The sequence below is a fragment of the Tubulanus polymorphus genome, chromosome 3, assembly GCF_964204645.1.
Source record: "Tubulanus polymorphus chromosome 3, tnTubPoly1.2, whole genome shotgun sequence".
NCBI classification, from domain to species: Eukaryota; Metazoa; Nemertea; class Palaeonemertea; order Tubulaniformes; family Tubulanidae; genus Tubulanus; species Tubulanus polymorphus.
In genome coordinates this window covers 27,390,728-27,412,669 of record NC_134027.1, presented here as the reverse complement: position 1 = coordinate 27,412,669, position 21,942 = coordinate 27,390,728, and the positions used below count along the sequence as shown (strand labels likewise).

The 21,942-nt window shown below is 37.7% G+C and overlaps 2 protein-coding genes across 2 annotated transcripts; one reads left to right on the top strand and one right to left on the bottom strand.

Moving 5' to 3' along the window:
* Window positions 1–610: 610 nt before the first annotated feature.
* LOC141901728 (uncharacterized) lies at window positions 611–10,655 on the bottom strand. The gene is made up of 18 exons (XM_074789161.1): window positions 10,524–10,655; window positions 9,342–9,567; window positions 8,469–8,584; window positions 8,228–8,335; window positions 7,817–7,891; window positions 7,370–7,540; window positions 7,173–7,286; window positions 6,990–7,098; window positions 6,473–6,573; window positions 6,316–6,387; window positions 5,708–5,836; window positions 5,453–5,602; window positions 5,073–5,189; window positions 4,532–4,702; window positions 4,085–4,282; window positions 3,446–3,651; window positions 2,139–2,421; window positions 611–1,696 (listed from the first exon to the last, which is right to left on the bottom strand). The coding sequence occupies exons 2-18, from the start codon at window positions 9,565–9,567 to the stop codon at window positions 1,562–1,564; spliced, it is 2,481 nt and encodes an 826-aa protein (XP_074645262.1). The 5' UTR covers window positions 10,524–10,655; the 3' UTR covers window positions 611–1,561.
* A 36-nt stretch (window positions 10,656–10,691) lies between these two features.
* On the top strand, window positions 10,692–21,284 carry LOC141901978 (pre-mRNA-splicing factor ATP-dependent RNA helicase PRP16-like). The gene is made up of 23 exons (XM_074789589.1): window positions 10,692–10,791; window positions 11,247–11,574; window positions 11,850–12,004; window positions 12,309–12,443; window positions 12,520–12,706; window positions 12,787–12,911; window positions 13,065–13,270; window positions 13,772–13,957; window positions 14,037–14,195; window positions 14,766–14,906; window positions 15,029–15,109; window positions 15,480–15,641; window positions 15,817–15,999; window positions 16,087–16,297; window positions 16,605–16,667; window positions 17,327–17,583; window positions 17,835–17,881; window positions 18,233–18,560; window positions 18,953–19,101; window positions 19,551–19,740; window positions 20,214–20,435; window positions 20,914–21,029; window positions 21,116–21,284. The coding sequence occupies exons 2-23, from the start codon at window positions 11,249–11,251 to the stop codon at window positions 21,195–21,197; spliced, it is 3,711 nt and encodes a 1,236-aa protein (XP_074645690.1). The 5' UTR covers window positions 10,692–10,791; window positions 11,247–11,248; the 3' UTR covers window positions 21,198–21,284.
* Window positions 21,285–21,942: the final 658 nt, after the last annotated feature.

Here is a 21,942-nt window from a genome sequence, read left to right as displayed (position 1 = left end):
AAAAGTGCTGCATACTTAAAAAAGATGGTGATGAAATTAACAGAATATCCACTTCCAAACAGGAACATAGAAAGTGAGTTAAAAACCATTTTACTAATCATGAGTATAAAAATACTAAAATTAACGATTAACAACAATCGTGTTGATTTTAATTACTAATTCAACTCGTTAACTGAATAACCAATAGAGAGGGCGGAGTCTCTGTCTTTCCTCAAACCGGGAAACCTATCAACGAAATGAGAAACAACGAGGAGGATAACCACAGGCTCGAAGGAGCCTACCATAGATCCTTCACAATTGATGATGATGATGTGACTTTAGGGGTAAAATTGGCAAAATCGCTGCTCCTGGACTAGTTAGTTACCCAATCGTTGGGTTGGTGGTGGGCTTATACCAACAGGCTTATATATGTGGTTTGTGAAAATATCCGATCATGAAACTAAACGGTGAGAGTGTCCAGTCAGGTTACTGACTGGACACTCTCGCCGAACGACCTGTAGTTTGGTGTGTGAAATTTGTGAATCAACAACAATCGAAGTAACAACAATTTTCGATTACATGAAACATGTATTTAATTGTAAACTATAGAAACATAGAACATGTAACAACTGCCTCCTGATCATAAACTGCTCATCAGTACAGGTCATGGCTGGAATTTGTGTAAAATATACCACTAAACATATAAATAACATCGAATACATATATCAAAACATAAAGTAGGATATCTCTCCTTACACCTAAAACATTGTGCAGGATATCCCACATTCCCCCTTCTCCCCCAATAAATACTGGACATCCCCCCCTTCCAACCCATATATGGCAACACTTTTTGAGCATAAGCAAAAGGTTAAACAGTTATTTGGTCCCCTGTTTCTCCAAGCTGTATTTCAGAAACATGAATTTCTGATCCATTGTATATTTAGTATTACAAAAGACTCTTCTTTAACCTGGTGAAATATATGTAGGTCTTTCTATCACAGATAAATATATATTATATCAAATACATAATTATACTAACATTGGTTAAATGTTTATACTCTGTACTGAATTTACAGCAAAATATAACAATAAATATCTAAACAATTAGATAGAAACGTGTATAAGTACATTACATGTACACATATTGTAAATATAATGTACAGTCGTAATACCATCATCGATTTCTAAATATAAGACACACAATGTACAGTGGAATCGTGTTCCACATTTCATTGTAGGTTTAACTCAGTGTACAGTGGAGTCGTGTTCCACATTTCACTGTCGGTTTAACTCAGTGTACAGTGGAGTCCTGTTCCACATTTCACTGTCGGTTTAACTCAGTGTACAGTGGAGTCCTGTTCCACATTTCACTGTCGGTTTAACTCAGTGTACAGTGGAGTCCTGTTCCACATTTCACTGTCGGTTTAACTCAATGTACAGTGGAGTCATGTTCCACATTTCACTTTAGGTTTAACTCACAAATTTGTTCATTGAATTGAACTATTTCAACAGGACCCTGGACCCAGGTTGGTGGAGCCTGGACTCAGGTTGCTGGGACCCCAGACCCGGGTTGGTTTTTCTCTCAGTTTGCTGGTTTTTTAATGTTTTGTTTCGCCTGTCCGAGTGCAACTTGACGAGCGTTCGATCCAAATTGTAACGTACTCGTTGTTTCTTGAAGATTATTCTCATCCGGACTGACAGCTACAAACAGACACGCCTACAAAATATATACCACATTAATTATTCTTTAATCACTGCAGCAATTGATTACATTACAGTTTGACAATTGTGAGTTAAGTTTGATTCTTAAATTAGTCCGAGATTCTGAGAACAATGATTAATTAGATGGGTAAAAAATCCCACAATATGTGAACGAATCTAAAAAGTTAATCTAAAAAATTAGAAATATTTCGGGTGGTTGCTACTAGCCTTCTTCAGTCTAAAATCACATCTTTTAGACTGAAGAAGGCTGGTAGAAACCACCCGAAATATTTCTAATTTTTAAATTCACTTTTTAGATTCGTATATACATAATGGGATTTTTTACTCATCGAGTCTTGTCAAGGATTTTGTGATTATTAACTGATTCAACTGTGATATAGAATCAACTTTTGTTCATATTTAGATCTAATTTTCAGTTTTTCTAAATTTCAAGTTACCTTAGCGTCACCACCGAGACACGGTTGTAGTATATGAGTTAGTTTAGAGTTTCTGTAAGGTACGTGTAACTGATTCGTTCTCAGAGCGGTAAACACTTGACCGAGCGCCGACAGTGATTTATTGATAGCAGCCGCTTCCACCAATCTCTGACCTTCTGCTTCACTCTTAGACACGCGTTCAGAACCGGCTAAATCACACAGCGTCAGAACTCCTGTCGTTACTGCATTAGATATCTTATCATGACCTTCAACTTTAATCATCATTATTAGATGTGACCTTGAGCTGAAATATATCAATAATATTGATGTAAGGAGGCAGACGCTTTTATTGTTTTGTCAAATCCATTTTTTTATCATTGTGTCAATAATATCAGCTTTCCTCCAGTTGAAATACATTTTGACTGACATCGGTCAACAGACCAACATCATAATGTAATCAAACATGCAACACACCTAAGATTTAGAATGGACTCGCCCTAGGTGGACACTACTACTATCTAACCCTAGGGTTAGAATGGACTCGCCCTAGGTGGTCACTACTACTATCTAACCCTAGGGTTAGAATGGACTCACCTTATGTGGTCACTACTACTGTATAACCCTAGAATGGACTCATCCTAGAGGTGGCAACTGCTATCTTACCCTAGGGTTAGAATGGGCTAACCCTAGGTGGTCACCTCAGGCCAAACCTAGGGTTATCATTGTTTACTAACCCTAGAGTTGATTGGTCTAGAGCTGGTCACCTGACCAAAACAAACAGGCCAAACCTAGGGTTATCATTGTTTACTAACCCTAGGGTTGATTGGTCTAGAGCTGGTCACCTGACCAAAACAATCAGGCCAAACCTAGGGTTATCACTGTTTACTAACCCTAGGGTTGATTGGTCTAGAGCTGGTCACCTGACCAAAACAATCAGGCCAAACCTAGGGTTATCACTGTTTACTAACCCTAGGGTTGATTGGTCTAGAGCTGGTCACCTGACCAAAACAATCAGGCCAAACCTAGGGTTATCACTGTTTACTAACCCTAGGGTTGATTGGTCTAGAGCTGGTCACCTGACCAAAACAATCAGGCCAACCCTAGGGTTACTATTGTTTATTAACCCTATGTTTCTTAAATCACAGTGCAGAAAATTTTGCTTTATGTGAAATAAATGAAATAAATCTTCATGATAAAAACTCTTGTACAGCCTAATGGCTCTAGGCGTGTCCTTCACATCCAATGAACATTAATGTAATCTTATCTATCTATGTTTTGTATACAATTGTTATTTGAAGTGAAAATAAATTCATATTCACAACACTGACCTTTGTGAGTTCATTTTAGTAGAAGCGACGGCTCTATTTTGATCACCCAATTCTATAATTGTTTGTATATCTTCCACTGATTGTACAATCATTTCAGTCATATTCGGAATATCGAGATTCTTTCCTTTAACTCTTATATCTAACTGTTTAACGTCATTACTCAATAAATCGTGTACCATTTCATTGTAGATTTCAACCATTGAACACTGAAAATATGAAATCAGTCTGACCACAAATTGTGAACCCTAGTTCAGGATCCAAATGCTCAGAGTTTATCAGTGCATAGTTACTGTAGTGACAATTATGTACTGTTCCTCAATTTCTATCCAGTAATCATCGTTAACAAACTGTTGAGCAAGCTGGACCCTTATGTCTGGGGCCATTAAGTATGTAAAGGACTTTGCTGGAAGAAGTAGCCAATTTCCCCACCACCTCTCCTCATGGATGCATATGCACTTGATGTTAGCAGTTAACTACTATTAATCAATTAATACATTCACTAATTATTGGTAGATGGTGAAGTTTTTTGTTGATTTGTTCCTCAATTTTCATCGAATGAAATTTACAAAGTCAAATATCAAAGATTTATCAACTCAATTCAATTAATCGATATTCAATAATGATACTGCTGATATTTACCTGTATTTTGAAACGAATTTTCTCTCTTTCAGAACAAACATTCAACAACTGTTTAATAGATCTGATATTTACACCGGGATCGTTCTCTGGTCCGATCATCGTATGGGTTTTACCGGATCCCGTCTGTCCGTAAGCCAATATACACACATTGTATCCATCAACACACGATGTAATTATAGGCAACGTATCTTCAAATACCTACGATATACACGGATACATTGTGTAAATCTCAATATCACTGATCTGTGCGTTCTTACGGATCAAGACAAACTCGCATAAGTCATAGCTGAATGGGACCTAACAAATTTCTACTCCTTACAGGAGCTATGAGTTGTAGATAAGTTGAATTTTTATCATAAATCAATATTTCAATGTTTATTATGAATTCCCAATTTATAAACATTGAAATTATAAATTCCCGCTTTATAAACGCATGTTGCTGTATACCTGACTCTGTGTTGTCTGCGGTGAATACACTTTATCAAATTTATAACTTTTCTTCGAACCACCGGGAAAAGCTACAATTTCCTGATCGTCCGGAAATTTGAGACAACAATTTGTTCGTTTATCCAAACGACATCGACAGAAGACACGAATATTCCCTCGCAATTCCTGCAGCTATAAAACAAAACAAATTATCTTTTATCAGAGAGGGGAGAGTGGAAGGAAAGGCATGAAAGGGAGAGAGAGAAAGAGGAGAGAGAAAGAGAGGAGAGGAGAGAGGAAGGAAGGAGAGAGAGAGGAGACAGAGAGAGAGGAGAGGGGAGAGAGGAGAGGAGGGAAAGAGGAGAGAGAGGAAGGAGAGAGGAAGGAAAGAGGAGAGAGAGGAAGGAGAGAGGAAGGATAGGAGAGGAGAGAGAATAAGTACATATTGTTTTTAATCTTTTAGATTTGTATATAGTAGGTTTTAATTCAATTCTCCAGGTCTAAGTTTAATCTAATTCCCTCCATCCGAGTCAGTGGCCTGGGCTGTTCTACTATAACTCACCTTGTTATAAAGAAGTTTTCTTTGAGTTGCTTCTTTCCTATAGAGATTCCTCAATTCTATAACCTCTGATTGATGACTCGATTCTATACTGGTCATCTTCTTCAATGCATTGTTCGCCTAAATAACAAAATAACAACATTACCGGGTATATTCTCGGGTATATTCTCGTTTGAAGAACACTGAGGCTGCAAGTCAGTAACACATGCTGAGTCACCTGCACGGCTGAGGCTTAGATTTAAGACCAGTTTTAACCCATTTCGTTGTTGTATAATTTGCTACAAAACCTACTTCCGTTCTATAGCCAATCTAACGACCAGTCTAAGCCTTGTTGAACTGTGCCCCACGGTGGATAAACCTTGGGTTCTATTCTAATTAGTTACCTGTAAAACATACTGGCCTAAATCAGTATTCATCTGTTCAACGCTCAATCTCAATGTGTTATATATCTTATACAGTTGTTTAGAGTTCGTTTGTATCGCGGCCAATGTTGCAGGTTCAATACTGCACTTCTCAACTATTACTGTTTCAACCTTAAATGAATGATTAAAACAAGCTATCAGAAATCAATCAATCAATCAATCAATCAATTAATCAATCAATCAATCAATCAATCAATCAATCAATGAAACACGTACAACAGGAGCAGGTGATTTAGGTCTAGAAGCTGCAGTTTTAGGTCGTGCTTGTTGAGCTGCCTCTAACTGTACGAGAGCGCTTCGATTCTCCGCTTCTAAAGACGTCAATTTATCTTCATATTCTTCTGACTAGAAATAGACACACAGTTTATCATTGAATTATAAATAGAAGACGCTCAATAATCAGAAGTTCGAGATATCGGGGTAATTTAACCAAATTTAAACTGAATTTCAACTCAGAGTTTACTTTAAGTCAAAACCGGGGTCTGCAGTTTGACAGTCCTCAGTTAGATTACATTGACTTCAATTACAGACTAAATTCAAACTTATCTTGATTTGGTAGAATATCATAACCGATTATAAGATAAAAACCCACTATCTACAGATTAAAAGAATTTTAAAACCAAGAATTTATTTATTCAAACAATCTTGAATATAAAATACACAACGTTTCGATCTCATTTAGATTGTTCGAATGAATGAATTCTTGGTTTTTAAATTCTTTTAATCTGTAGATAGTGGGTTTTTATCTTATTATCCGTTCACCACGTTTGAGTGTGGTTATCGTTCGATCATAACCGATTCTTCAACAGGAAAAATATTCTTACCCTCTTAATGAATTCCTGTTTCTCTTTAATTTCTGTATCTAATTGCTTCTTCGTTTCTTCCAAATTATTCTTCTAAAATCAGGAATTCAACAAGAATTTAACAACAAGTATTTTTCAAATGAATGAAATGTATAAAATCGATCTCGAATTCACTGACAGCTGTTTTGAGTTCCTTTTCAAGTTCAAGAATGCGTTTGTCTTTACTCGCTAATAATTTAGAATCTTCACTTTTACCACTTCTAGGCGCAATCCATTCACCTATTAATTAGAAAAGGACTATAAAACATGATCCTGTTCCGCGCAAATCAGGTGATATTTGACATTAGAATCAAAACATTGGAAATGTACTGATTCTGACAGTAGTGTCAAACTTAACCAACGACCGTAACAACTGAACATAGATTAGGGGCTGCAGTTGCTGATAAGTTGGTTAGAATTATACGGTGGATAATTGATATAGTGACAATTAAAAGTTCATTGTTACTATGGTATTTTTCACCCGGTTATCTGAAACCAACTTTTGAGAAACTGGCCCCAGTTAGTTAAAGATAACCAGTGGATAAATACCATAATAACAATGACATTCTAATTGTCACTATATCAACTATCCACTGGTTATCTGTAAACAACTTTTGAGCAACTGCAGCCCCAGGTGCATTCATTATTCTGAATACCTGCTTCAGTTTGAATCAAGTGATTATCAACGCAGTCATAAATATCATAATTAGAAGCTCTTAACGCAGATAATATGTCGTGTCTGTCGAACCAGTCGGGTAGAATTAACTACAAAATATGAAAACATTATTTTCAACTAACCACCAAACCACAGTGTAGTATTGTATCAGATTGCGTTGTACCTGAACTTCATCAACTAATCGTTTACAAACGCTTGAATTTAGTTCCCAATCTATCGGTAATTTAACCCATCGTCCGGCGGTCTCATCGTAGTAACTATTGATGTTCCTCTTTTCCTAAAAAATCATTTGACATCAAAAATAGCGAACAGTTTTAAAAACATTGTTTTATCCACACGATCGATTATGCCCGTCTTTACCTCAAATATGTAAGTTTGTAGTTTTCCTCGTTTCGGATGTTCGACGCTTCCCTCTCTATCATCTACTTGTTCACGTTGAGTAGAGGATCTAACCGCAGGAGCAGCAGCTGTGTCTGTAGCTCCTGCAGGTGCAGAAGAACTGTTTCCAGTAGGAGATGAACTTCCATACACCTATACATACAATACATTAAATACAGAATAAAACTTGAAGAAAATGTGGAAAAAATGAAAATGATTGATGAAACATTCCGAGTCCGAGTTGTGACGATAATATAAATCCCCAAACTAACGATAAAGAGTCAGAAATGATTCCTTGAGCTAATAGCTTACTGCTATTTGTTATCTCTATTACTATGATTTAGTTAAAATATTGAAATAAACATAAACTAACTCGAGGAAACCTTTCTGTCACTTAATTCTTAGAGCGTGAAAAGAACAGTATTTTACCTGGTCACCTCTAACTAATGTATCAGTTACTAGTATACCTTCATTGTACCACTGTAGAGGAAACTCCTGCCATTCCTTCAAATATATAAATCATTGAATTCAGTTGAGACTAAATGTTAAAATTATCGGTACATATAAACTTAAAACCAGGAAGCCTTTTGTAGTTTAACCGATTGCGTTAGAAATTATAAGGTTTCACTGCTAGTGCAGAGTAGCAGCTTCTTCGGGTAAATGAGTAAAGAAGGATCTTAGTAATTACTCTACCCATATTATATGTATTAGTGTCCCAATAAATACTGTAGTTTCTCCACACATTTTACTCATTTACCTGATGAAGCTATTCTATATGTTACACTTGTAATTTAAAATCATTAAGCAACACATTACTACTTGAGGCAGCTCTTCACTTACCTGCGTATGCCAGCTATCCAAAAAGTATCTCATTCCTCCTCTATATAAACACGTATAAACTTGTTCACTTTTGTGATAAAACGTTTCAAATACAACATCGTCATCGTGCTGAAAATATCAACATTAATTACAACTCAGAAAACTCGAAACTACTTCATTTAAAATAAGTTTATTTGAAATGTTCTAAACTCTATAGAATCAACTGAGAATTGTTGAACAGGAGAATCGGATCACTACTTACAAACGTCTGCTGTTGTTTGCGATGTTTATTTTGTGCTGTTTTCGCCAGATTACGTTCATCTTGTTGACGGGAATTTTGAGCCATTAAATATTGATTTTTACTCGCAGTGGATTCAACTGAAAATAAGATCAATATTTCAATCACAATTTGTATCGGAATTAATGAACGAAATGTTGGTTGAATACTGAAAATCCATACAGCATGTGAATCAAATGAATGAAAGTACAGCAGACTGATCAATGGTAAGGGTTGGACCTTATTGTATATAAATCTGTAGTCTTACATTTATTCAGTTCAATGTATTTTACCTACTATCTATACTCATTAGAAAGTGACATTCATTTTGTTATCGCTTTTATGGACTTTTCAGTTGCCTGAATTCTATAACTAATATTCACTTAACTTACAATAAAAACACCATCAAACCTACATATATCATATCACACTGTATCAATGTGCATAGAATCATAGAACTTAAATCAAATTTCATTTGATTTCAAGCACGATAGATAAGAGATGAAATTGTGATTTTCGACCTGCTCCAACTTAGTGGAACGATCTACCTATCAATTTACACAGCTACACTGATAATGATGATGAATTCAAGCCAGGGCTCGGTTTCACAAAAAAGTTTAACTCAAATTTTTGGCGTAGTCGCCATTGGTTACTTCATGTTTTCAATGAGGACAACAATTCAAACTTAACCGTTTTAGGCTTAAACACTTTGTGAAACTGGGCCCGGCTGGTGTCTTATTTTCTAAACACTTTATTGAAGTGTTCTGCGATGATGTGTACATATTTCATGTTATAGAGAGCGGTATAAAAATGAATATTACTATAAAATGTACAAACTAATTAAATACAGTTAGTTACCTGAGGTTGATTTTTGAGTAGAAGAAAGAGAAGGTTGCTGCTGCTGCTGTTGCTGCTGCTGCTGTTGCTGCTGCTGCTGCTGCTGTTGTTGTCTTACTGCTGGTGGAGGACTATATGTATTTCTACCGGTGTAAGGTGAAGCCGCCTCAGCAGAGGTTGTTGATGGTTGAACCGATATAAATCTCGGTGTATTTGATGGTTCTTCAGCACTCGCTCCGGCCCCCATCTGAAATATCATATGTACATTTTACAATATTGTATTGCGTATTTAAAGTTAGTCGTCACATGGAGACTTACTTGTGGATGAATGGTGATCGACACTATGTTTATGAGAGTGATGCTGAGAGATACAGCGATATTCTGATATTGATATGATATGAAACTGATTAATCAATGATATATCTGAATTCGCTAATTATAAGGTATGTTCTAATTATAGAAACAGCAGTAGCAGTAGCAGTAGCAGTACTGGTACTGGTACTAACTGAGATTGGATTTCATATTTCATTTCTTCAGTGATATTTAGCAGAAAGTACATAATAAATAAACGTGTCAAAGATTCTTCGGTAAATATCAATAGAAGTTTTCAATATAAGTTCGAAGGAAACTCTTGAGTCATAAACTTTTTAGTAGATGTGATTTTTAAAAAACAGAATTAATAAACTACAGAATTTGAATAGAATGAATTTACAATAGATAAACATTTCAAAGATTCTCCTGATGTATTATGTATGATGAGAATAGTGAGTCATAAACAATTAGTAGTTGTGTTTTTAACAGAATGACCGGGGTACAAGATTTTGATACCACAACAAGGGCTAGTGTATTTGAAGGGGGGTGAAGTGTATATGATCTAAGCTACCTTCACCCTGACCCTCTGGAGGCACTTGGTCTAGTTAATCATCATTAGACTTGGGACAATGTTTGGGTCAGTCGCTATACAGTTTGACACTCGCCCTGTGGCCCGAACGAGTGGATGGCAGCCTCGCGCGAAGGCCTTTTGACAGTTGCGAGCTCAGTCCTTAGTTTAAGAGTTGGATTTTGTAAAATTAATTCCTAGAGAGACCTTTTAAGTTCTATCACTTAGGACCACTGCAGCGGGATTTTGGATTAATTAATTATCATGATTAGAGAGACTAATTAAATTTGTTTAATTACAGCAATTGACGAGATAAAACCTACTGTTTGATTTGTTTATATTTCACCCAGCGGTTTGTTCGCTTCTCCTCCGCCCATACACAACAACAACACATTGAAATAAACAGTATTAATTACTGTTGATTGTTTCAATTTCAATTCAGATGCAAATTTTGATAATAAAGTTGATTTGTATTATATTTGTATATAGATGGCGCTTTATAAATTGAATTGAATTGATTTTCACGATTGGAAAACGTCTTAAAGATACACAATTAAACTCTTTAATAACACCAGAAAACATATTAAACAGGTCTGTAGCGTTTATATTCAATTAAAGATAAATTTGTTTCTATTTATATATTTCTATTCTTTGAACTCGTGCCAAAAACTCGTTTTACCAAACCAATTCAATCAATTATATTGATCTAAAGACTAAACGCTCACAAAAACACTGATTACTTCCTCAGGCAAAGAATTATTTGAATTATTTATGTGTGAATTTTTATGATAGTTAATTATACCTGACGTCAACCCAGCCTGCCCTCGGCCTCAGCCCCTTAAGACAGAAGTAGCAATAATGAATAATGACAATTATATTTTATCTGATGATCTCGCCCTCCCAATCCCAGCGGGCCTCCGTTAAATTCAGAAACATCATTTCATTTCATCTTCTTTATTTCTGAATGAATTACAATTAAATATTACAAGGATAAATAAACTAATCACTTTTTCATGTCTCTTAATTTTGGTGTCTGTATTTCTCAGGAATGACGAGTGTCGAAGATGATGAAACATCGGCGGTGCATCGCCTGGAAGGGACATCAGGTGGCGCCGGTGGTCTCGTTATAATGAAGAAAGGACCGGCGACTGATACTGAGGCTCCTCATATCTTTAAGAAACCGTCGTTGTTAGGTTTAGATAAACTGGCCGCCGAGAAACGCAAACAACCGTCTGCAGAATTCACGGAGATCGAAAATAAAAAATCTAAAATATCGTCGTATAAAGGGGATGAGGAAGAGATAGAATATGAGAGGACACCGGGAAGAGGAAGAGAGAGGAGTTCAGGAAGAGAGAGAGAGCACAGAGAAGAAAGGTCTGACTATTTGAACATATACTAATTTAACTTAAATATAACCGGTGGAAATGTGGATTCAGTTCCATAGTTTTGAAAGACAGTTTTAAATCAAATACAATGCGAGAACTGGTTGAACTGTGGAACAGGTGGAACTGTTGTTTCAGTTCCACAGTTTTGAATTTAATCCACCCGGATTGATAAGTCTATTCATAAATATTTGGGCCTCGTATTGATTGTAACCGGGTCGTTTAAGAACGATCGTCAGTGTATTGAATTAGTGATTGTTATTTCAGGTATTATCGTAAAACACGTGAAGAAACTCCGTCACATCCGGGCGGAGTCAGTGATGCTGCGAGAGATCGGTTACAGAAACATCACAGAGATCACGATCAGCGAGGGGTCTACGCATCCAGTAGTAAAAAACACAGAGATAGAGACAGAGATAGAGGTAAATAGAGGGTAGTGTATTTTGTTAGAGGTTAGGAGGGGAGAGAGGTAGAGAGAGCGGGAGAGGGAGAGAGGAGCAAAATGAGGGGAGAGGGAGAGGGAGAAAGGAGGGGATGGGAGGGAGAGGGAGGAGGGGAGAGGTAGTGAGATGGGGAGAGGGAGGGAGGGAGAGAGAGGGAGTAGGAGAGAGGAAGGGAGTGGGAGAGAGGAGGGTAGAGCTTATATGAGGGAGAGAGGTATGCTTTATATCCCCTAATGATCCGATTCGTCGATTGATACCGGAGGTTTATTCGTTTTATTTCAAGATCGTCGTCATGGAGACAGAGATCGTCGCAGTATCGAACGTAAATCCGGTAGTTACCGTGGAAACAACAGAGATTGGGATGTACCGACTCCGAAATTTAAAGACGCTCCAGAAACACCTGAAATTTACGTTAAAAGTTTGTATCAAAATGAATTAATGATTTATTTATTGTCAGTTTGTGCAGTAATTAACGATGAGTTTAATATCAACAGATCCACCTTCGAAATCAAACTGGGACGACGACGAGGATTTGACTCCGTTAAAACGATCCAGTTGGGATCTACCGACTCCATCTTCCAGATCGGACCGCGGCGGTAGCAGTGATTGGACTTCCAGATCGCAACGCGGCACCAGTGAATGGAGTGAAAGGTCTTCTTCTAGATATAAATCTGATAAAAGGTACGGTTATTCGTACATTCTGTTTATAGGTATTTTCTAAAGAGTTTTATAACTAGTAGCGTTGTTTGAATGATTGACAGGTCGAGGCGTGGCCGTGGTTCAGATGAAACTCCGATGCCGACGCCCAGTTTTAAATATAATTCATGGATGAACAATAAGAAAAAGATAAAATACACTCTGCGTACAGAGGGCGCTAGTGAACGAAGTAAGTATTGTCGCTTGGCTCGGTGACAGCCGTCATCGCAGCTGAATTCGCACAACTCCAATCTATTTCCAATCTAATCCAGAGTTGAGACAGTTGTGAGTTCTCTGAGTTAAGATCTAAGGTTTGTAATTTATATATCGATATTTTCCACAGGTGAAAGAAGACAAGGAGTAACTGAAGAGGAATGGGAGGAAGAGCAGAAGAGATTGGATCGAGAATGGTACGGATTGGACGAAGGGTACGACGAAAATCACAATCCATTCTCGGGCACGTCGGACGAATACACGCGGAAAAAAGAGGAAGAAATGGAAAAAAAGAAAAAGAAAAGAATGTCGGAAAAACAAAGACAAATTCATAAGGTTTATAGTTTATATCTGTTCTGAAACCGTGCAGACATTTGCTATCAATATCTAAACTGTGCTGGTGCGGTGTTTGTATTTCATTTTCAATTGAAAATGTCTCCTGTGTACATGTGAAGTGTGGGTGTCTCCTGAGTACATGTGAAGTGTGGGTGATTACATATTGAAAAATGGAAAATGGTGATAAAGTATCAATAAAGTATCAAAAAAAGCTGCCTCAGTAGCTCACTGTTGCATCCACTATCAGTGCTGAGTGACAAGTAGATTTGAGTCCTGCTGGCTGCTTACAGTGTGCAGGAAACACTTTAAAGCCCGTGGTCCTGTCATTAAATGAACAATCCAATAGGGTTAGTATCGGGAAACCAAGATCCAAGCAACGTAAAGCCAAACAAACAAACAAAATGTCTGAGGGGGATGCAGGTTACAGGTTTCAGAATGTCCAGGGGGGGTTGTACAGACTGCTGGGTGTTATTGATTGAATTGTATGTGTTATATTTGTAGGATAACGACATGTGGGAAACTAATCGTATGTTACGAAGTGGAGTCGTCATGAGAACAGACGTTGATGAAGATTTCGAAGAAGAAAGTGAAAAACGTATTCATTTATTGGTTCATAATATCGTGCCCCCGTTTCTGGACGGTCGTATCGTTTTCACGAAACAACCGGAACCCATTGTTCCTATCAAGGTCTGATGATATAATCCTGTGATTCCTCGTAGAACTGACTGGCTGCAGACACTGACTGACTGAATTGATTCTATTCTAGGACCCGACGTCTGATATGGCTGTCGTAGCGCGACAGGGAAGTCTCGTGGTTCGCGCTCAACGTGAAATTAAAGAACGTAAAAAAGGACAAGCGAAACATTGGGAACTGGCTGGAACTAAACTGGGAAATATATTAGGTGTAAAGAAAGAGGAAGAGAAGGTAGAGTGGGTTAAACTGATACACGGGTTGAACCTGGGGGTTAGTGTGGATACTGTAGTGCCTGCAGGGTTACTGGGTGTCACTGAGGATAACTGAGCATAAACTGCCCGTCAAGCTGAGGTTTACTGGGTGTCCAGATGAGGGTTACTGGGCCTCAGGGTTACAGGGTGTCCAGCTGAGGGTTACTGGGCGTAAAGCTGAGGGTTACTGCCCGTCAAGCTGAGGTTTACTGGGTGTCCAGCTGAGGGTTACTGCCCGTCAAGCTGAGGTTTACTGGGCGTCAGGGTTACAGGGTGTCCAGCTGAGGGTTACTGGGCGTAAAGCTGAGGGTTACTGGGCCTCAGGGTTACAAGGTGTCCAGCTGAGGTTTACTGGGCGTCAGGGTTACAGGGTGTCCAGCTGAGGGTTACTGGGCGTAAAGCTGAGGGTTACTGGGCCTCAGGGTTACAGGGTGTCCAGCTGAGGGTTACTGGGCGTAAAGCTGAGGGTTACTGGGCCTCAGGGTTACAGGGCGACTAGTGTCTACACAGTCAGATAAACTCAGTTGTGTTTTCTATGAATGTTTTTTAGGTTGAGAAGTTTGATTATAAAGCGGGTCAGAAGTTTGCCGAACACATGTCTGATAAAACAGACGCAGTCAGTGATTTTGCGAAGCGTCGATCGGTCACTCAACAAAGACAGTATTTACCTATATTTGCCACCAGACAAGAGGTCTTTATACTTACTCTCAATAAATTCTTAATTTCAGCTGCTGCAGCCGCCGCCCGCTGCTGCTGCGGTCTCTGCAGCTGCTGCTCATATTTCAAACCTGTTTACTCGATTCTATATTTTAGTTGTTAACTATAATCAGAGATAACAGCGTAGTGATCATAGTTGGAGAGACTGGATCAGGAAAAACTACTCAACTTACACAGGTAAAAAACTACCCGACTCAGTCACTGTTTGTATGAATGTAATCTGTTTATAGCTGGTTAAAATCAGGTCTCAGTTCCACAGTTGTGAGATTTGTCACAATGAAAATTAACTAATTTTAACTAAGAGTTAACTCTTAACTCAAAACTGTATAACTGGATCCTGAGTTCACAGTTAACTCTTAACTCACAACTGAATAACTGGATCCTGAGTTCACAGTTAACTCTTAACTCACAACTGAATAACTGGATCCTGAGTTCACAGTTAACTCTTAACTCACAACTGAATAACTGGATCCTGAGTTCACAGTTAACTCTAACTCACAACTGTGGAACTGGATCGAGTTGTTTGAATGTTGATATTGTTTTCTAGTATCTGCATGAAGATGGTTATACTAACTATGGAATGGTAGGATGTACTCAGCCTCGTCGAGTTGCCGCGATGTCTGTTGCTAAACGAGTCTCCGAAGAAATGAACGTAACTTTAGGTGAAGAAGTTGGATACGCAATTCGTTTTGAAGATTGTACCAGTGAGGTAAGTTTAAACAGCCATTGCTAGGTTACACGGTCATGAATCAATTCCAAAAAACTAGTCTTTAGTTTTAAGATCGACTTTAGAACTAAGTTGATCTTTAACTGGCGTTAGATCATGACTTCGACGGTTTCACAGCTAAGACGTAACCTGATGTTATTTGGACTGTATTTTTCAGAAAACGAGAATTAAATACATGACTGATGGAATATTATTGAGAGAATCGTTGAGAGAATCTGATTTAGATAATTACAGCGCGATAATCATGGACGAAGCTCACGAACGTTCATTGAATACAGATGTTTTATTCGGGTTACTCAGAGAGGTATTCACTCATTCAGATTCTACGATTGATTCTTCCGTTCAAAACTCTGAAAATATACTAAATTTCAACTTCAATTCAAACTTCACCGACCTCTATACAGCTATATTTTATATATTATTGTAGATTGTTGCTAGGAGACACGATATGAAGTTAATCGTAACCTCGGCAACGATGGACGCCGATAAATTTGCGGCGTTTTTCGGAAACGTACCGACGTATCAGATACCGGGACGTACGTTCCCGGTTGATGTGATGTTCAGTAAGAATACAGTTGAAGATTACGTAGATTCAGCGGTGAAACAAGCGATACAGGTCCACATCGGAAATCCTGAAGGTCTTTATCATTTCAGCTTACTCAAAGTCATCTTCAGAGAAGTTGTGATATTACTTAATTTGTACCTATTTTTGATTTAATTAACTAAATTTAAGTCATCATTACAATAAGTTGTCACATTACTGAAGTTGTCTTTATCTTTTCAGTCCCAATTTGTATTTCTCATTCAATTTATTAAGTTCGGAAAAGTCATTAATGAATTGACGGTCCAAACTAATATGTCTTTATCGCTGTATTGCATATGAAGTTTCAATGTTTATGAGGTATTTCTGTAGTCATTGTAGTTTCAATATGTATTTTGTTGTAGGTGATATTCTAGTATTTATGCCCGGTCAAGAGGATATCGAAGTCACTTGTGATCTTATATCGGGTAAATATATCTCATCAATATCAACAGTGTCACTTGCTCCTGTATTGGGCCTCAATGCAGTCTAGAGAATGTTAGTCCACCAGTAAACGCTTGACAACTTTTGAAGAACTGCTCATCTTCAGCAATAGACTTCACAAGCATTTTCAATGCAATCCACATAACTCGGTAAAACCTAAAACCCTCATAATCTAACAAATATGACTTAGATTTTCATGAGTTTCTCTAGCTAGACCCTTCCCTCTCGAGTCTCATCTGGATTGTGCCCTGTTTAATAGCTGTATAATTCCTGTTGGTTGAACACTATCTACTAATGTCTATTTCAACCTGACTTGAGAGCATTCCAGGTGGCCTAGCTCACTCAATTTTGGTAGTACAACCTGATAAATGCAGACTCTCCTCTCAATGCAGACTTTTTGGATATCCTTCAATACAGTTTAAAGTGGATTAAAAAACGATATTTTAGGTCAGCTGCCCGTCCTTTCTGGTCCTAATAAGACTTTCATCAGGTATGTACTACTAAAACTGACTGAGCTAGGCCACCCTGTATGCTCTCAAGTCAGGTTGAAATAGACATTAGTATCCTGGATGCAGCCCTGACTAGTAGAATCCAGCCACGTACAGTAACTGTAATAAGTATGATATATGTGTTATTATTATAGAACGATTGGATCAGTTGGATGATGCTCCTCCATTAGCTATTCTACCCATATATTCACAATTACCCAGCGATTTACAGGCGAAAATATTTCAAAAAGCACCGGATGGAATTCGTAAATGCGTCGTAGCGACGAACATCGCAGAAACGTCTCTCACTGTTGACGGTATCATGTATGTTATTGATTCCGGATATTGTAAACTGAAAGTGTTTAATCCGAAGATAGGAATGGATGCTTTATCGATATATCCAATCAGTCAGGTAATAGTTTATAGACCTGTGCAATAATGTGAATATCAATTAGAGAATTATGAGATAGTTCTGATGGATAAACTTATGTTTATTCTTAGTGATACAGATAATGAACAGTTGATGATATTTCAAAGTAAACTGACAGATGACTATTTCTATTGGATTTAGACAAATCTCGAAACTGTCATACTGAAATATTATCAATTGTGGAATCATTCATTAAATTATATTCGTTAATAGGTTATTCTATTTGTTTGTAGGCTAACGCCAATCAGAGATCTGGACGAGCTGGTAGGACTGGACCTGGGTAAGTTAAAGTTCAAAAACAAATTTGTCATATCTAATGCATCTACCGTACTATGGAACCTCAATGAACTTCAGGAGACCAGAAAAGTTAGATACATTGTTATATTTAGTATGAAACTAACTTAATTGTCTTTAACTTTGGAGGAAATTCTAACTTCCAGTATCATGTAAACTAGAAACTAAAAAAGGTTTGAATTGTTGTCCTCATTGAAAACACAAATCAACCAACAGCAACTAAACCAAAAATTTGAGTTGAACTTACTCATGAAATTGGACCTAGTATTACAGCGGAACCTCGTTACAACGAACTTCACGAGACCATTATTCGGATGTTTTTATTGTGGTATTTCAGTCAGTGTTACAGACTCTACACAATGAGACAATACAAGAATGATTTATTAATGTCGACTGTACCCGAAATACAACGTACTAATCTATCTAACGTTGTATTACTACTGAAATCACTCGGTGTACAAGATTTACTACAGTTTCACTTCATGGATCCACCTCCGGAGGATAATATATTAAACTCTATGTATCAGTTATGGATTCTCGGAGCGTTGGATAATACCGGTAATCTCACTCGTTTGGGTCGACAGATGGTCGAATTTCCGTTAGATCCAGCATTGTCTAAGATGTTGATAGTTTCCGTAGAGATGGGCTGCAGCACTGAAGTTCTGGTTCGTAATATTTTATTTCACCTTTACAACAGTAGACTCCTTTCAACTCAGATCCATTCAACTCGCCTGTTTGTTGAAGTATTTTTTGTGACACTATTTTATGAACTTGAGCGGAGTCAACTGTATCATGATTTTATTTGTGACTTACCTTCCATTCATCATCTATGAACAAACACAATATTTGTGCTGATTTCAGATACATTTAATATAATATTCTAATAACATCAGTTTTCCTGAGGATGACTATTTTTGGATAAAGTCAAAACGTTGAATAAACCATTAGTTCAAGGAAACTTTTTGGAATATTTCACATTATGAACAGCCCTTTCGATTCCTGAGTTGTTTGAGACCTTTCTGCATTTATTCAAAAGTATCATTAATCTACTTTTCAGTTGATAGTTTCGATGTTATCGGTTCCCGCGATATTTTTCCGTCCAAAAGGTCGCGAGGAAGAGTCGGACGCGGCCCGTGAGAAATTCCAGGTTCCAGAAAGCGATCATTTAACTTTCCTAAACGTCTACCAACTGTGGAAAAAACAAAAGTAAAAAAGAAATCAAGATCCAATTCCACAATTGTTGGTTCGGATTTGACTTTAGCACTAAAACATTGAACTGAACTGATTCTAACATATGATGTCAAAATGGACTGCTGTAGAACTGGATCCTACTGTATTTGACTCTAAACTCCTTCAAGTTGATTTAGTTCATGCTCAAGACCAAGATCTACTAGAGTTCTAATAAAAAGCTCTAATTTGAGCTCCAGTAGTCAATCTGAACTGAGAACTGTAGAAAATTTAGATGCATTTCATGATTCCAATCAAGAATTCAGTAAAAGTTTCACTCAAGGATTATGTTGAAAAAAACTAGTCAAACTGAACTGACAGCTGTTGAATTGGGTGCAGATTTTCAGCTCTCGATTTCAATGATTTTGAACTGATGATAATTGAATGATGTACTGGTCTGTACTGTTGTATGTATTGTTGCTATGCAGGTATTCGTCGTCGTGGTGCAGCGATCATTTCGTTCACGTTAAAGCTATGAGAAAAGTTCGCGAAGTTCGACAACAATTAAAAGAAATCATGGATCAACAGAAAATGGATTTGATTTCATCGGGAAATGACTGGGATATTATTCGCAAATGTATTTGTTCTTCATATTTCCATCAAGCAGCGAGACTGAAGGTTTGTATGATTCTTAGTGGGGGGGGGGGGCTATACGTGTGGGGAGGAGGGAGCAAGGGGAGGGGGAAATCAATCACTTCTCCCTATGTCCATAAAAGACTAGGTCCAGATCCGCAGTTTGAGTTAGTTATTTAACTTTGAATAAAAATCAGTTCAATTTCGATGAGTTACCGTAACTCTTGAGTCTTAACTATTAACTCATATCTGTGGAACTGGTTCCTGGGGCCAGTTGCACAGTCGTGACTTAGTCCAAAAATGGTCTTAAATCTTAAGACTGGTTTTAAGTTGTTAGATTGGCTATAGAACCGGCCCCTTGTATACATGGAGGTAGGTAATGTTTTAACTGCCCCATGCATGCAGAATTTTTCTGATTTTCATTAGGGAGACAGTGGCATATTTTACCTCCCCTCATGGAATTACCCTAATTACTAATTATGCGCATATTAATGAGATGTATGGTATTTATTATTCAGGGTCTCGGTGAATACGTTAACGCTCGTACAGGAATGCCTTGTCATCTTCATCCTACTAGCGCCCTCTTTGGTATGGGATACACACCAGATTATATAGTGTATCATGAACTGGTGATGACGTCGAAGGAATACATGCAATGTGTTACGTCAGTTGATGGAACCTGGTTAGCAGAACTCGGTCCTATGTTTTATAGCGTGAAAGAATCAGGAAAATCTAGAACGGTAAAAATATTGTTATTTAAACACTTGAGAGGGTGCAGGGTCCATCCAGAGGGGTGCAGGGTCCATCCTAAAGGGTGCAGGGTCCATCCAGAGGGGTGCAGGGTCCATCCAGATTGAAGGGGTGCAGGGTCCATCCAGAGGGGTGCAGGGTCCATCCTAAAGGGTGCAGGGTCCATCCAGAGGGGTGCAGGGTCCATCCAGATTGAAGGGGTGCAGGGTGCATCCCGAGGAGTGCAGGGTCCATCCAGATTGAAGGGGTGCAGGGTCCATCCAGATTGAAGGGGTGCAGGGTCCAGGTTGAGAGTGGGTGCAGGGTCCTGTAGCTAATATATAATTAGGGTGGCCACTTAAAACCTAGAAATCTGTGAATTTCCTTTTCTTCAGTCAGGGAAAAAGCAAGTCACATAAAAATAGCCATAACTGATAAACAGTTACAGATATAGTATTGATAGTGAAGTTAATGTGTTGTTAATTGTAGGAAAGAAAGAAACAAGCGATTGAAGAAATGTCAGTGATGGAAGAAGAAATGAAATTAGCTCAAGATCAACTGAGAGCGCGTAAAGAAGAGGCTATTCTTCCTGTACCCAGTAAAAGGTAAAGTTATTCAACCGATGACTGTTTATTGATACTAGAGAAAAGTTTGCAGATTATTTGAAGTTGGTTGTAAATTGTATTTATAGGTCAGAGATATTGACACCTGGGTTAAAACAAACAGGAATAATGGATACACCTAAACGAACCCCGGCAAGATTCGGTTTATAATTCAAATCAGTTGCATTTAAATCATGTAAATCTCGTGTATTGTATCATATTGTGTCATATGTTTATATTCTGAATAAATTTTGTAAATAAATGTGAAATTTAAACTTGTCGCGTTTTTGGCTTTGAGGGAAATGAGGACGGTTTGCTTTTAGGGAAGAGATTATGGATTTTATTGAACGTGACGTCACCAGAAAGTTCCAGCCACGATGACGTCACCATGATTCGTGACGGATTACGTCACTCTCGGCTCAATTCATGAGGTCACGTGGTGGTAGAATAACCGCACTCAGACATATTTAAGTTTAAAACCACTGTATACAAATATAAAAGGAGCATTATTTCTTTTCAGCGAATTTGAACAAATCGTTAAATTTATGCTGTTGCGCAGATCTGATTACCCAGTAGATTGCAACACGTGATTAGCAAATTACGATTAGAAAAATCAAATCCGATTTGACAAGATAAATTCGCGCCTTTTCACAGATAAGATCCACCAATAGATTGCGTATTAACATTGTGAATCTTCAAATAACGACACAAATCTTTATTTTCATAAAATAACGTTTTTTTACATTTCTCATCATTTAGAAAATTAGATGCTGAAAGTCGTTGGAAATTGATTAAAAATTCATCTAAATAAACGATTCTATAATAAACACGACCAGTTCGCAGTGCTGTCAGTTTTTATATTAAGTTACGGGCATTTACTTATTTTTTCTAAATTTTTCTGGAACACACAATACGT